The sequence below is a fragment of the Zootoca vivipara genome, chromosome 13 (genome assembly GCF_963506605.1).
Source record: "Zootoca vivipara chromosome 13, rZooViv1.1, whole genome shotgun sequence".
Lineage (NCBI taxonomy): Eukaryota > Metazoa > Chordata > Lepidosauria > Squamata > Lacertidae > Zootoca > Zootoca vivipara.
Genome location: NC_083288.1, coordinates 41,474,990 through 41,491,272, shown reverse-complemented (window position 1 = coordinate 41,491,272; position 16,283 = coordinate 41,474,990). Strand labels below are relative to the sequence as shown.

The 16,283-nt window shown below is 44.9% G+C and overlaps 1 protein-coding gene across 1 annotated transcript; it reads left to right on the top strand.

The window, feature by feature from the left end:
- The first annotated feature begins 11,024 nt into the window (after positions 1–11,024).
- Positions 11,025–15,066, top strand: LOC118095892 (uncharacterized). The gene is made up of 2 exons (XM_035137214.2): positions 11,025–11,069; positions 13,604–15,066. Exon 2 carries the CDS (start codon positions 13,615–13,617, stop codon positions 14,644–14,646), a length of 1,032 nt encoding a protein of 343 aa, XP_034993105.2. The 5' UTR covers positions 11,025–11,069; positions 13,604–13,614; the 3' UTR covers positions 14,647–15,066.
- The last annotated feature ends 1,217 nt before the right edge of the window (positions 15,067–16,283 follow it).

Below are 16,283 nucleotides of genomic sequence, written 5' to 3'. Positions count from 1 at the left end.
CACAGCTGCAATCATAGCTGTGTGAGTGCCTGCGGTAGTTTCCCAGAAAGACAAAAAATAATCATCTTAACAGCATTTTCATTATATTCTTAATGCATGATAGACAGCAGTTTTATTGGCATTTATTGTTAAATTTCCACCCTGCCTTTCTTCTAAACAGCTTAGCACAGCATAGATCATAATATAAGAGCCTGCTAGATAGTACGGTAGTTTAAATTAATTTAGTCAGAGTTTCAGTCTGGGTTGGGGTGGTTTTTATAGGACAAGGAAAGAAGGGGCAGAGATCTAAGACAAAACAGTTGTTCTAGTTCTGGTGTTTGTGCACATTTCAAAATATAGCATTCTGATGCACTCAAGGACCGGTTGCCACATCTAGAAACTTTTCAAACCCCACAATTCAATAATGTCTCAAGATTAGATTAGATTAGTCATGTTGGCAAATATCTAAATAGCAATACCCCAGATGTTTGTATTGTTCTTACAGCAACTCCATACTGCTCTGGAAAATTGACTTAATCATAAATGTTTCAAATGAATTCATTTAGTTATTGTTTTCTTATGAAGCAAGGCCCTAGGCATGGACTAACACAAACCATGAGTTCTATGTGTCAGTCTTATATGTTGTGTTGCTTCTTTTCTTGTTTTTAGTATCTAAGACAAAAATGTTGTTCCAGTTCTGTTGTTTGTGCACATTTTAAAATATAGCATTCTGATGCATTCAAAGACCAGTTAATTTGACCTTGGGGGTGTTAACATAAAGTGAGCCCTGCTGGATCTTCTAGACCAAAGGTCAATTTATAGTTGTGTCCACAATGGTCAGCAAGATGCTGCCTGGAAGCCCCAAAACAACATACAGTAGTGGCAATGACTGATGTGATAAGGCTACAAGGTTAACTGTATGACCAATTTAAGCCAATTAAACTGACCCTTCCCAGGTTCAAGCAACAGAAGATGCAAAATGCATCATCATCATCATCACAGTTCTATATCTGCAGGTGAGGCACTGGATGTGCAGAGCCTTGCCTTTGCTAAGTAATGAACTAAATGAGAGCCAACAAATTGAAGCTCAACAATTCTGTTGCATCTCCTAAAAAAAAGCTCAACATGTCCACGAATGGTCTGGAGGGTGGCAGATGGGAATGGGCCTTTTCTGTAGTGGCTCCCCATTTGTGGAGTGCTCTCCCCAGGGAGGTTCAGCTAGTGCCTTCATTATACAGCCTTAGAATCCAGGCAATAGCGTTCCTCTTAAACCAGGCCATTGGCTGGTTGACATCCGATACCCTTTTAAAGGTGTTGTGAGAGGGGATATTATTGGTTTAAAATAAAGCATATTTGGGGGGCCCTTGGGAGTCTCCCCACACCTTGAAGCCCTTCTCTGTCCAAAGGAGGTGCTGAGAGTGGCAACAAGAGAAGAGGCCTTTCTAGTAGTAGCCCCTGGTTGTGTCATGCTCTTCCTCATTAGGCTTGCCTGCCACTGCACATACATTTTTCTCCTGGCTTCTGATTCTTTGAATCGATGAAATTTCTATCTATTCCTTTTTATTATTATTATTTTAAGAAATCACATCCCACTTTCCACATCATAGGTCTCAAGTGGCCTGTTACAATTAAATGTACAATATGCACAACTTAAAACATCACTTAAAATTCCAAAATTTAAAGTCTAAAGAATTTAAAATCTCTCTCACTGGAAAGAATGACAACCACTGGCAGTGACCATTTTAACCGTCTGAGATGCCTTCAGGATCCAAAGGCCTCCTGAAATAAAAGAGTTTTGAAGAGACCTCTGAAACTCAGTAGGGAGAGTGTCTGCCTAACTTCTTGCGAGAGGAAGTTGCACTGAAGGCACAACTCCTTGTTGACACAAGACATGCTTGTGGTCCATAGAGAAGCACTAATCATGCTCCCCCAGTGATCTCAGAGATACCTCAGGCTATCTCTGAAGTATACTGGACGTAAAGTATTCAGGGATTTGTACACTAGTACACATGGGTGTACCCAGGAACAAATCTAGGGGGGTGGCAAGCCATGGTCATCCAGGTTGTGACATTTCAGCACGGAAAAGGTGAATGAAACCAAAATTTTATTATATATAATTATAGCAGTGTTTTATTATGGTAGTTATTACACTTATTTGCTTGAATTTTTTAAAATTTCTATTCTAATTACATGTCTTATACTAATATCATTTTTCTTGGGTTTGAAGAAAATGTTGAGGTTTGTTTGGTGCAGCCTTTTTACGTACCTGGACTAAACAAACCGGCAGTTGGGTGGTATAGTAATGCATATACAGTCCTGCCACCATGTGCACTGGTTAAAGCAGACTACTGTGCTACACAAACTCTTCACCGGGAACAAAACTGAATTCAATAACCACATCTTTTAAAGATGTAGGAAAATTAAGGAGTACTCTCACCGGAAGAGAGTATGGTAGGGTGCCCCTCTTTCCCTCAGAAAATGTTGAAGATTATGGTGTTAAGCGACCCCCAAGCTACATCTCCTCCTGGTGCTCCTCCCCAAATGCATCTAGCAGTAGGTTGTAGCAGGTGGCCTCCTATGTCTCTTCCAACTCATCAGATTCGAATAGAATTTCAGTTGTCCCTGATCTGCAGCCCTTGCAAAAAGTCCTCCTTTTGTTCAACATCAGTTTGAACCTAATAAAATTAGTTGAAAATTCTACAGCACTGGTACATGCATCCATTCAAACTTAATACAATTAATGGCAAGATTACCTCATTAGGTCCCCCAATATCCTCTATGTGAGAAGAGGGGCTGAGAACTAAGTATTCCAAATATGGCCACAGCATACATGTGTAAAAATGCATTCAGGTATTATTATTTATTAAAACTCTATATCACCCTTCATCCTAAGATCACGGGACAGTTCACTTCATAAAATCAGAAAACTACATGACATACTAATAAACAAAACAATACACACCCCAATTTAAAAGGCTATAGGTTGTTTAATTAGCCAAAGGTTTTGGAGGAGAGGAAGAGCACTTACTGGAGAGAACTTAATTCGGATATATTTGAAGCATGGATTTTACAGACCTGGGATTTAACCCTTATGGAAAAACTAACTGCAGTACAACAAGAACATCATACCGAGGGCGGAGGGATATTCATTTCTTACGAAATGGTTTTATTTTATTGAATATACACAATCCACTGAACATGGTTTGTGTCCACCAGCATCACATGGAATATTATGGAACGGTTCATTTGTTTGACCACAACACTAGAAAATGGTAGATATGCTAAGTTCCGCTGCTGCTATATTTTTGGTTCTGGAAGACTCTGCACTCTGAGAAGGGGAGTTGGGAGGGTTTTCTTGTGGTTGTTGTCTCTGCTTATCATCTGAAAAAACCAATAAATGTGTTTTTAGTTCCAAAGTAGGTGGAGCAGTGTGTAGTTTCACACATTTCCCTCATTCTCCACCAAGCGAAGCAGCTGTCACCTCTTACAAAACCATCTGTGCGAAAACCGGTAAGTCTTGGAGGGCTACTGGGCAGGAGCAGAGAGTGACTAGTTTCGACTTTGGGGCATAAGGGAGAGGGTGCTTCTTTTGGACCTGCAGTCTAACATTTTTAGACCTGCAGTCTAACTACTTTTTTATAGTTACAGGTGGGTAGCCATGTTGGTCTGACGTAGTCGAAACAAAATAAAAAAAATCCTTCCAGTAGCACCTTAGAGACCAACTAAGTTTGTCATTGGTATGAGCTTTTGTGTGCATGCACACTTCTTCAGATATTGGTTTCTACTTCTTTATAATAATAAAGGTTATAATTGTAAACTCTAAGGTTTTTATTTCAGAAATAACAGTACAAGTTAAATGAAGTTCCTTTTAATAATCCAACAACCAGTCTACTAAAACAGACCATGTATTCCTGCAACAGACCTTGAAGGGGGTTGAGGGGGCCCCGCCCCGGGTGCCATCTCTGAGGAGGCATGACAAGGCACCCCATGGGGGGGCTTGCCCTGCCACCCCTGGGTGCCCACCGCCATCGGGCCTCCGCAGTCGCGGGTGGAGGATCCTCTGCTCACGGCTGCACCCTCTGCTGTACAGTGCTCAGGCAGCGCCATCAGCAAACCGACTGGTGGCGCATGTGCAGCGCCGCTCAAGCGTCATACGGTGTACCCTAACCCTCCACCGCCGCTGCAGCCGCGAGCAAAGGATCCCATCGCCATACATACGGTGTGCATGCATGTGTGGTATGTAGCGGCACACACGTGGTATATAGTGGCACATGCGCATGCGCTGGTGGGTGGTTTGCCCTGCCCCCCCCGCCCCTGGTGCCTGTTCTCCTTCCTTCGCCACTGGTCTTCCCAAAGGCTTTAGGGATTGGTATCTTTGGTCCTTCCAGCGACCAAAACTTCCTTTCTTTACTCACTCTCCTCTAAATGTCATGAAACACCTTTCCAGGGAGAGATCATGATGTGATCCAGAGGCAGCATTCTCATTCCTACAAGATTCTCAACTCATATGCAACATCTTGAGTTTGGAAGGGGCCCATGGGTATCTTTGAGAATGCTCTCTGTTTCCGTGGGTTGTGCTCAAAAGAACCAGATAGGACTGGAAGGGGCCTCTGGGTAGGGGAAGGATTCAGCAACAGAGAAGTCAGAGCTCCCTGGAACATTTATTTTGTAAATAGTTCCTAAATCTTATATTAGGAACATCCATCCCGACCTCCAGATCTTTTTTCAGAATGCAATCCTATTACAAACTGAGTGTTTCTTGAATAGCAATGAGTAGGGCTGCTTTGTAATGCTTTACAATTGTTATAAATTTCTTTTCTCTTTATTTCGGTTTCTTTATGTTTTGAAATTTTTAGTTCTTGATGTTTTTGATGTTTATGTTATCATTTTTGTTATATTTGGTAACATTTTAAAAAGTGGAAATAAAGATCTATTTTAAAATTACTATTTTTTTTAAAAGCAATGAGTAGGGCTGCGTAAAGTCACCAGGAGACAATGGCTATCCCAATGCTTTGTGACAATTTATTTCATGAGGGAGTTTTGCATTGTGTGGAAATGTGTATTCTTTTGCCTATGCACTGACTCTGCTGTCAGGCTATTTTAATTAGGACCTCTTCAGCTCTAGAGTTATGCAGCAGAAGAGGGGGAGAGAAATAGCCACTTCTTTAGTGTCATGCATAATCTTACAAACTTCTATTATGCCCCTCTTTTTATATTCCCGAATCAAAAACACCCAAATGGTGGAGTTTAGTGGCTGATCAGACCACCAGCCCTTGTTGTGCAGAATGAGGAAGAGCCCCAAGAACACAGGATCTATACCTCACTCTAAGGTTTTTATTTCAGCAATAACAGTACAAGTTAAATGAAGTTCCTTTTAATAATGCAACCAGTCTACTAAAACAAACCACGTATTCCAGCAGCAGAGTTTGAATTTTAAAATGACATTCATGCATACTCAAGAACACTTTCCTCTGCTGAGCTGTAGCAAGATCCCAAGGTGTTCCAGGCACTCGCCCAGGGCTCCTTTGGAGAATTGAAGACATGGTAGAGACTGTCATAGCTTTAAGAAATATGATTTATACACATATTTAAACCTTCAGTCTGCATGGAGGGAGTGCAGGTCTTACAGCAAGGGGATCCCAAGCAGGGGTGCTCATCTGGTATTAACAATGTGGACCTCCTGGACACGTTGGTGTTACAAGGAACATATCAGATGCCACAAGAAAATCCGAGGGGGAATAAAGAATTGGGAAATCTCTTCTCTTCCCCCACAGCCCCCATAGATATGTACTTCCCTCCCTAGCTCTGAACCTCAACAGTCTGGCACTATAGTACTATTGCTGTAGAGTGGAGCGTTAACTACTGAGGTTGAGGGTAGGCAAGTAAGTTTATCTGCCCCTTCCAGTGCTGTATGGGAGAAAGGACGGTGTCGGTTTATGCACACAATGAGATAAGCAGCTTCAGATCTGAATTTTGCTCTTCCCACCACAGCTGAGATAGGAAATTAATTAGAACAGCAGTCGTTGCATGGCTGCGCACAAAAGGTCTCAGTAAATATCCCCTCAAAATCAACTGGTTCAGCCTCTTCATTTAATGGGGCTTGAGTATTGAAGGCCCACTCTCTCATATGTTGTGAAGAAGGGAGAGGTGCAAAGAGCTTCTCTTTGTGAGGAAGCACAGCAGTGGTGGATATAGGTGTTTTAGCCACACTGAGCATTCAAACTAGCATTGGTTTTCAGCAAAATCTTGATCTTTTGTTTCTCAAACAGCCATTCCCTAAAGTCACAAGGCAAACTGCTTTCAAAACTTATCAGCCTGTCAAACATGGGCGTACCCAGGAACAAATCTAGGCGGGGGGGGGGGGGGAGCAAGCCATGGTCATCCAGGTTGTGACATTTCAGCATGGAAAAGGCGAATGAAACCAAAATTTTATCCTATATAATAATTTGCAAGTTGTCCCTGCGTCCAAGCTGTCCCGTGTGTCCCTGGGCTACTGCGCATGTGCCCCAGGGACACAGGGATTGGACCAGAGACTTGGAACGAACACACCGCTATGCCAGAGGGGTCCGCAAGATGCTATTAGAATAAAAAATATATTAAATATATTTCGTATGATAACAGATTTTTTGTTTTGGCCGCTTCCTGCATGAGCAGAGTCTAGCGCAGAGTCTGTTTTGCAAAGAGGCAGCGCACGCATTCTACTAACGCTCACCTCCCCAAGATGCTTTGCGTGCGTCGGCTTCATTTGTGCGCTACTGCGCAGGTACCCTGTCTTCTCCATTCCCCTCCCTCCTCCCTGGCATGCGCTGCCTCTTTGCAAAACAGTAGTGTTTGTAAACAAAGCAAGCATTTTCTTCCATGTGTTTCATGAAAAACAAATATAGGAATCGGCTCGACATGCGGTCGGATTTCAGAGTGAAAGTTTCAAGTTTGGAACCTAATACCGTGTTTCCCCTTTTTTAAGACACCGTCTTATAACTTTTTTTACTCAAAAAAGAACACGGTGTCTTATTTTCAGGGGATGTCTTGTACGGTACCTTAAGGCCTCCTCGGAGGGGCCAGGCCACTGGTTCGGGGTGCTGCTGGGCGCTCTGCGCGGCACCGAGGCGGCAGGCTGCTGGCTCGGCGCTGCAGACCGCCGGTTCCGGCGGCGGGGGGCAGGCCTCGGGCAGCTCTCCCCCCAAAAGAAGAGGCCAGGCGCTGCAGGGCGCTCCGAGCGCTCGGCGCTTCGGAGCGCTCCGCTCTGCAGCCGCCGGCCTCGGGCAGCCAAACAAAAAGAGAAGAGGCCAGGCGCTGCAGGGCGCTCCGAGCGCTCAGCGCTTCGGAGTGCTCCGCTCTGCAGCCGCCGGTTATAGCGGCGGGGCGGCAGGCCTCGGGCAGCTCTCCCCCCCAAAGAAGGGGCCAGGCGCTGCAGGGCGCTCCGAGCGCTCGGCGCTTCGGAGCGCTCCGCTTTGCAGCCGCCGCTTCCGGTGGCGGGGGGCAGGCCTCGGGCAGCTCTCCCCCCAAAAGAAGGGGCCAGGCGCTGCAGGGCACTCCGAGCGCTCGGCGCTTCGGAGCGCTCCGCTCTGCAGCCGCCGGCCTCGGGCAGCCAAACAAAAAGAGAAGAGGCCAGGCGCTGCAGGGCGCTCCGAGCGCTCAGCGCTTCGGAGTGCTCCGCTCTGCAGCCGCCGGTTATAGCGGCGGGGCGGCAGGCCTCGGGCAGCTCCTCCCCCCCCCCAAAAAAAGAAGAGGCCAGGCGCTGCAGGGCGCTCCGAGCGCTCGGCGCTTTGGAGCGCTCCGCTCTGCAGCCGCCGGTTACGGCGGCGGGGCGGCAGGCCTCAGGCAGCTCCCCCCCCCCGCAAAAGAAGAAGCCAGGCGCTGCAGGGCGCTCTGAGCGCTCGCTGCTTCGGAGCGCTCCGCTCTGCAACCGCCGGTTCCGGTGGCGGGGCGGCAGGCCTCGGGCAGCCCAAAAAAAAAAGAAAAGAAAAGAAGAGGCCAGGCGCTGCAGGGCACTCCATGCGTTCTCTGCAGCAACAGCAGCCAGTTCCAGGCCCCTCTGGCTGGCTGGGGCGCTCGGCGGTCTCGCATGGAGGTATGTCTTATTTTCGGGGGGTGTCTTAGATCTCACTAATGCTAAAAAATGCTGCCATGGCTTACTTTCTGACTACGTCTTAAAAAGGGGGAAACACGGTATTTCAGAAATAATGGACTCAAAGGACAGATTTAACTCATCTCATTAAGAACTGAAAATTAAAACTAACTGTATACTGATGGAGTACTCTGTTGTAACTGTAAAAAACGTATAAATATAAAATATAAAAAGACTCTTAATTTGGCTCTCACTTTTTAATTTTAGGATTAGGAATTAATGGGGGTCCTTGTCACAATAGCGGCTCGATGAGGGGTCCTCGAGAAAATTTTGTTGGGAACCCCTGATCTGAGGTAACAACACCAGGTCCCTCATACAGACAACACAAAGTCAGGAGTACCAGCAGTATTTATAATGTAGCCACAAAGTATCAAATCAAAAGGGGCAGTGGAAGCCTCAATATCATAGCAACGTAAACTATGCCAATCTTCATTAAATCAGCAGGTAATGAATGGAAGCAATCAAGGGGCAGCTTAGCCTGCAAGGCCTATAGCAGATCACAATTAAGAAACACACAGCAGGGGCTTGTTGTTGAGAAACGATTGTCCTGGCAACACTCCTTGACCTTTAGCACACACACTCAGCCCCTTAGGACACCCACGTGAGGACAGCAGCTCACAGTTAAGGGTTTTTTAAAGGTAGGAAGCTGGGTGGGGGGGCAGACAGGCAGCAGTCCCCTCTAAGCCGACTCCAAATTAGAAGCGGCTATCAAAGAGGCTGGGGAGCACCAAAGGAGCGTGGGCGGGGAGAGGAGGATGAGGTGTTTTACACTCAGCCTTCCCTACACGCTGAACACACCAAACACAGTAACAGCACAGCCCACACACAACAGTAAAACAACACACACACCCCTCAGTTCAGTCTCACGCACTCAATGGAACACAAACCTCTGAGTGGAGAAGAGCCAGGAATTTAAACAGCAGAGGTACCGGTAAAAGGACCCTGAAAACACCAGCCCCAGAGCTAGTTTAGCTTGCGGCAGGACAGCAACCCAAGAATCTAAACCGGGGAGGAAAACGTGGTAGCAGGGGTGAAAGAGCCAAAATAAATCTAATAAAAGGGCCCAAGGCTATGCACAAAGAGGGGGTATTGCACTGCAATCAGGGAAACAAAGAAACTAGGATTAGGGTAATTTAGCTGCTGGCTAGAAACTGCCAAGCCCTTAAGCAGCAGTTCAGCCCAACACAGGACGGCACGGAGATCAGGGAAACAAAGAAACTAGGATTAGAGTGATTTAGCTGCTGGCTAGAAAGGGACTTAGAGGGAACCTTTACGATGCAAAAACCAACAGAGGTGACCCTGCAATCCTTCCCTGTCCCAGGGAATGGTCCACACTGAGGATGAACACTGCAACTCCGCTCTCCGCTGCCGGCTGGTTTTTTTGCTGCGCAGGAGCTTTCCCCCACTTTTTTTTGCTTCTCTAGGGTGGGGCAGCTGCCCCATGCTGGGTACGCCCATGCTGTCAAACACAAGATTATATTCCTTGGAAGGGGTGGGTGGGCAAGTAAGTTTATCTGCCCCTTCCAGTGCTGTATGGGAGAAAAGACTGTGTCGGTTTATGCACACAATGAGATAAGCAGCTTCAGATCTGAATTTTGCTCTTCCCATCATAGCTGAGATAGGAAATTAATTAGAACAGCAGTGGTTGCATGGCTGCGCACAAAAGGTCTCAGTAAATATCCCCTCAAAAGTCACAAGGCAAACTGCTTTCAAAACTGATCAAACACAATATTATATTCCTTGGAAGGGGTCAGTTGTTCACCCAGTAAATCTCTCAGGGACAAGCAACAGAAGATGCAAAATAAGTCAATTTGTTAGTTGCTTTATTTTGCCCAGGGCAACACACACTCACAGTAGCTTTATCCATACCCATATCAGATTATTTCATATCCCTTTCCCCATGGGGAATATAGTCCAGCTTTGTTGGGGGTGTTTAAGCAGAGTCTGGGACTGTGGCTGCAAATCATGCATCTAGCAGTAGGTTGTAGCAGGTGGCCTCCTAGGTCTATTCCAACTCATCAGATTCAAATAGAATTTCAGTTGTCCCTGATCTGGTCCTCCTTTTGCTTCAACATCAGTTTGAACCTAATAAAATTTGTTGAAAGTTCCACAGCACTGGTACATGAATCCATTCAAACTTAATACAATTAATGGCAAGATTACCTCATTAGGTCCCCCAATAATGTGAGAAGAGGGGTTGAGAACTAAGTATTCCAAATATGGCCACAGCATACATGTGTAAAAATGCATTCAGGTATTATTATTATTTATTAAAACTCTATATCAGCCGTCATCCTAAGATCATGGGACAGTTCACTTCATAAAATCAGAAAACTACATGACATACTAATAAACAAAACAATACACACCCCAATTTAAAAGGCTATAGGTTGTTTAATTAGCCAAAGGTTTTGGAGGAGAGGAAGAGCACTTACTGGAGAGAACTTAATTCGGATATATTTGAAGCATGGATTTTACAGACCTGGGATTTAACCCTTATGGAAAAACTAACTGCAGTACAATGAGAACATCATACCGAGGGCGGAGGGATATTCATTTCTTACGAAATGGTTTGATTTTATTGAATATACACAATCCACTGAACATGGTTTGTGTCCACCAGCATCACATGAAATATTATGGAACAGTTCATTTGTTTGACCACAACACTAGAAAATGGTAGATATGCTAAGTTCCGCTGGTGCTATATTTTTGGTTCTGGAAGACTCTGCACTCTGAGAAGGGGAGTGGGAGGGTTTTCTTGTGGTTGTTGTCTCTGCTTATCTTCTGGAAAAACCAATAAATGTGTTTTTAGTTCCAAAGTAGGTGGAGCAGTGTGTAGTTTCTCATTAACCAATAGCCCCTTGTATCCTATATAAACAGTAACTGTTCACACATTTCCCTCATTCTCCACCAAGAGAAGCAGCTGTCACCTCTTACAAAACCATCTGTGCGAAAACCGGTAAGTCTTGGAGGGCTACTGGGCAGGAGCAGAGAGTGACTAGTTTCGACTCTGGGGCATAAGGGAGAGGGTGCTTCTTTTGGACCTGCAGTCTAACATTTTTAGACCTGCAGTCTAGCTACTTTTTAATTGTTACAGGTGGGTAGCCATGTTGGTCTGACGTAGTCGAAACAAAATAAAAAAATTCCTTCCAGTAGCACCTTAGAGACCAACTAAGTTTGTCATTGGTATGAAGTTCCTTTTAATAATCCAACAACCAGTCTACTAAAACAGACCATGTATTCCTGCAACAGACCTTGAAGGGGGTTGAGGGCCCCCCGCCCTGAGTGCCATCTCTGAGGAGGGGTGACAAGGCTCCCCATGGGGGGCCTTGCCCTGCCACCCCTGGGTGCCCACCGCCATCGCGCCTCCGCAGTCGCGGGTGGAGGATCCCCTTGCTGTAAGACCTGCACTCCCTCCATGCAGACTGAAGGTTTAAATAAGTGTATAAATCATATTTCTTAAAGCTATGACAGTCTCTACCATGTCTTCAATTCTCCAAAGGAGCACTGGGCGAGTGCCTGGAACACCTTGGGATCTTGCTACAGCTCGGCAGAGGAAAGTGTTCTTGAGTATGCATGAATGTCATTTTTAAATTCAAACTCTGCTGCTGGAATACATGGTTTGTTTTAGTAGACTGGTTGCATTATTAAAAGGAACTTCATTTAACTTGTACTGTTATTGCTGAAATAAAAACCTTAGAGTGAGGTATAGATCCTGTGTTCTTGGGGCTCTTCCTCACTCTGCACAACAAGGGCTGGTGGTCTGATCAGCCACTAAACTCCACCATTTGGGTGTTTTTGATTCAGGAATATAAAAAGAGGGGCATAATAGAAGTTTATAAGATTATGCATGACACTAAAGAAGTGGCTATTTCTCTCTCCCTCTTCTGCTGCATAACTCTAGAGCTGAAGAGGTCCTAATTAAAATAGACTCACAGCAGAGTCAGTGCATAGGCAAAAGAATACGCATTTCCACACAATGCAAAACTCCCCCATGAAATAAATTGTCACAAAGCATTGGGATAGCCATTGTCTCCTAGTGACTTTACGCAGCCCTACTCATGGTTTTTTTTAAAAAATAATAATAATTTTAAAATAGATATTTATTTCCACTTTTTAAAATGTTACAAAATATAACAAAAATGATAACATAAACATCAAAAACATCAAGAACTAAAAATTTCAAAACATAAAGAAACCGAAATAAAGAGAAAAGAAATATATAACAATTGTAAAGCATTACAAAGCAGCCCTACTCATTGCTATTCAAGAAACACTCAGTTTGTAATAGGATTGCATTCTGAAAAAGATCTGGAGGTCGGGATGGATGTTCCTAATATAAGATTTAGGAACTATTTACAAAATAAATGTTCCAGGGAGCTCTGACTTCTCTGTTGCTGAATCCTTCCCCTACCCAGAGGCCCCTTCCAGTCCTATCTGGTTCTTTTGAGCACAACCCACGGAAACAGAGAGCATTCTCAAAGATACCCATGGGCCCCTTCCAAACTCAAGAGGTTGCATATGAGTTGAGAATCTGGTAGGAATGAGAATGCTGCCTCTGGATCACATCATGATCTCTCCCTGCAAGGTGTTTCTTGACATTTAGAAGAGAGTGAGTAAAGAAAGGGAGTTTGGGGTCGCTGGAGGGACCAAAGATACCAATCCCTAAAGCCTTTGGGAAGACCAGTGGCGACGGAAGGAGAACAGGCACCAGGGGCGGGGGGGGGGCAGGGCAAACCACCCACCAGCGCATATGCCACTACAGTATATACCACATGTGTTCCGCTACATACCACGCATGCATGCACACCGTATGTATGGCGATGGGATCCTTTGCTCGCGGCTGCAGTGGCGGTGGAGGGTTAGGGTACACCGTATGGCGCTTGAGCGGCGCTGCACATGCGCCACCGATCAGTTTGCCCATGTGCCGCCGGTCGGTTTGCTGATGGCGCTGCTTGAGCGCTGTAAAGACGGCAGCAGAGGGTGGGTGGGTGGGTCTCCTATCAGATGGAGAGAGAAATAGATAGAGAAACATGTCTTGAGAAGCAGAAGATGTTAGGTTTTTCTTTCAAAGCACCTCACAATTAATTAGTAATCATTTACCTTTGGAATTCTATTTGGCACTCGCAGGTATATTGTGTTAAAGCATTGAAACTTCATTATTATCATAAATACCCTGTTTCTCATATTTTAAGACATACCCATAAAATAAGCCATAGCAGGATTTTTAAGCATTCAAGGAATATAAGCCATACCCCGAAAATAAGACATAGTGATAGGCACAGCAGCAATGCTGGCCGCGGCAGGAGGAGGAGGAAAAAAATAAGACATCCCTTGAAAATAAGCCATAGTGTGTTTTTTTGAGGAAAAAATAAATATAAGACATGTCTTATAATATGAGAAACACGGTAATGAAGAAATTACAAAGAGTAAATAAATGATCTATTTGTGGAATCTTGTGATCTAACTGAATACATCGCTTTCTTTTCCTAGAATCAAGCACCATGCCAGAGATAGTCCCTAAGAATAAAGCCCCAGGGGTTGATTTCTGTGGGGTAAATGAATATTACTACATTGTCCGCTCAGACCTGGGCTGCTACATGAGGTCCACCAATTTCAAAGAGGGCAAGGACCTCAACGTGTTTAGCCTGCACAGATCTTGCCAGGGAGGAGATCACTACTTAGCCCATGAGGATGACCTATTCTACATCATCAAAGGAGACAACTATCGCCGTGTCAGCAACATGAATGAAGACTCAGGTGCTATCGTCTACAGCCTCCATCCCAACTGCCGTGGAGGGGACCATTACCTCTCAGCCTTTGGAAATTTCTACATCATTTTCCAGAAAAGAGGTGTTTACCGTCGGGTCACTAATATGCATGAAGATGCAGATGCAGTCGAATACACACTTCACCCAGCTTGCAAGGATGGTCTCTATTACTGGGGCATCAAGGATTACTATTACTTTGTAAAACCCCAAGATGAATGGGGAGTCCAGTATTATAGATGCACCAACTTCCATGAAAATGTGGATCCTGTTACCTACTCCTTCCATAGTGATGTTGTGAACATGCTCCCTGGAGGAATGGCTGTTACCCAAGGCCCATGTTATGGTAGATGGGAAGCTATCAAGACCATCTCCAATGACTCCAGCACTCCCATTGTATGGAATAAGAAGATCACTAAGAAAGTGGGATACAACAAGCAGAAGATGAGCAGTGTGGAGCACAACTGGAACGTATCCATGACTGCCTCATATCAGTCAGGCGCTCTCACTGAGGCCATTGCCAAGTACCAGTTCTCTCTCACTGCTCAGTATGGTGGGAAGAGTGTCAACACAGAGCAGGAAGACTGGAATGAAGCCACTGAGATTGAAGAATCTCTTAACGTGACCCTGAAGCCCAAGGAGAAGATGTACATATGGCAATACCAGCTGGGTTTGGGCAAGGAAACGGTCTTGTTCTGCCGCGATATGAAATTTACGGATAATTCTACTCCACCTACAGATATTCCTTTGCCACCTTCTAATAAGTGAAAAGAAATGTGTTAGGCCAAAAGGCACCTTCAAAGGCTTCCTATTATAAAATTTGATTGATTTCCATGGGCTTATACTTCAACAATATAGAGCTCCCACAAACTTAGGGTGAGTTACCTGAGTAGTATATAGAGATGTATAAGCTAAACACGAAGTTACATTAATGATTACTAGACATATTATATACTCTCATATAGACATACACATCTTGCTAGGCTACAGTTAGAAAAGTATATCCTAGTTTGTGCACGATGCAGGTGACCCAAGCTGAATGCCTTCTAGATAAGCTACTATTTCCTGGTCCCCATGAATCCCTTTGCCAAATTTGTGCCTTCATTTTGCTTTGTAGCTGCTGAACTCCTGATCCTGTCCCACTGCTGTTATACAAATCAAATAAAATGAAGAATCAATGGTTTAAAAATGTGTGCACTGCGCTTTTCACTCTTGTGACAAAATCATTTACAACATATATTTTCCAGAAGACACAAAAACCTTCTTCCTTTTCCAGAAGCTTTGTATTGAGGAAGTGGGGTAAAAGGGGAAGTTAAAGGGCCCCCGACAGTTAAGTCCAGTCGCGAATGACTCTGGGGTTTCGGTGCTCATCTCGCTTTACTGGCCAAGGGAGCTGACGTTTGTCCGCAGACAGTTTTTTTCTTGTCATGTGCCAGCATGATATAACCAGAGCAGTACACGGAAACACCGTTTACCTTCCCGCCAGAGCGGTACCTATTTGTCTACTTGCACTTTGACATGCTTTCGAACTGCTAGGCTGGCAGGAGCTGGGACTAAACAATGGGAGCTCACCCCATCATGGGGATTCGAACCACCGACCTTCCGATCGGCAAGCCCAAGGCTCAGTGGTTTAGACCACAGCACCGCCTGCATGCTGGTGTAGTCAGAAAACCTCACTTTTTTACGTCATAGTTTTTAGTTACCTCCAATTTTGAGAGTTGGCCTAGGACAGGGATGGGTCCAGGGCCCTGAACCAGTCCCCTTCCCAACCCAAGACCCCACTAATTTGGCGGCGGCAAAACCAATCTAAAGATTAGACACAGTGTTCAGGTTGTCAGAGAGACTTATGCATGTGTCCTGTGTTTGTAGCCTTATTAGCTGATAAGGGTCCTTAAGTTGCGCCCAGGCAGGGACAGAGACAGTCAACAACGACACCGAGGGTTGAATTCAGAGAAAGAAGTTAATTCTTAAATTTAAGAGACTCTTGGTGATCAGCTCAAGACAAGAGTAAAGAAACACAAATTTGCAAAGATTCGTATACACTTCTTGGACTCCTTTCCCCCTCCTCTGTAAATGTGCGCACGCAAGGGGGGGTCACAAGTTACAAGTCCATATAAGGATCTTCCTGTGTCCGGTTCTTCTCATAAACACAAGGGGGTCACAACTACATATAAGGAAGATCTGTATCCTGTCCTTCTCATAAACACATGCCGACTCATGCTTACCCCGGTAGCATCCTCAAGCAGCCTTGAGTGGGGGCTTGAGTTCCTATCTATCTTGCCTCTTGTGCCTGATATATGCGTCATCTCCTGGTGTAGACCTTGAGCATCTCCTGATACAGACTGCAGACCTTGTGCTCTCTGGCAAGGCCATCCTGTCTAGCTGTCGAATGTTTTCATTACACT

Coding starts and splice junctions, on each gene's coding strand:
- LOC118095892 (XM_035137214.2), top strand. CDS start 13,615: ATGCCAGAGATAGTCCCTAAGAATAAAGCCCCAGGGGTTGATTTCTGT.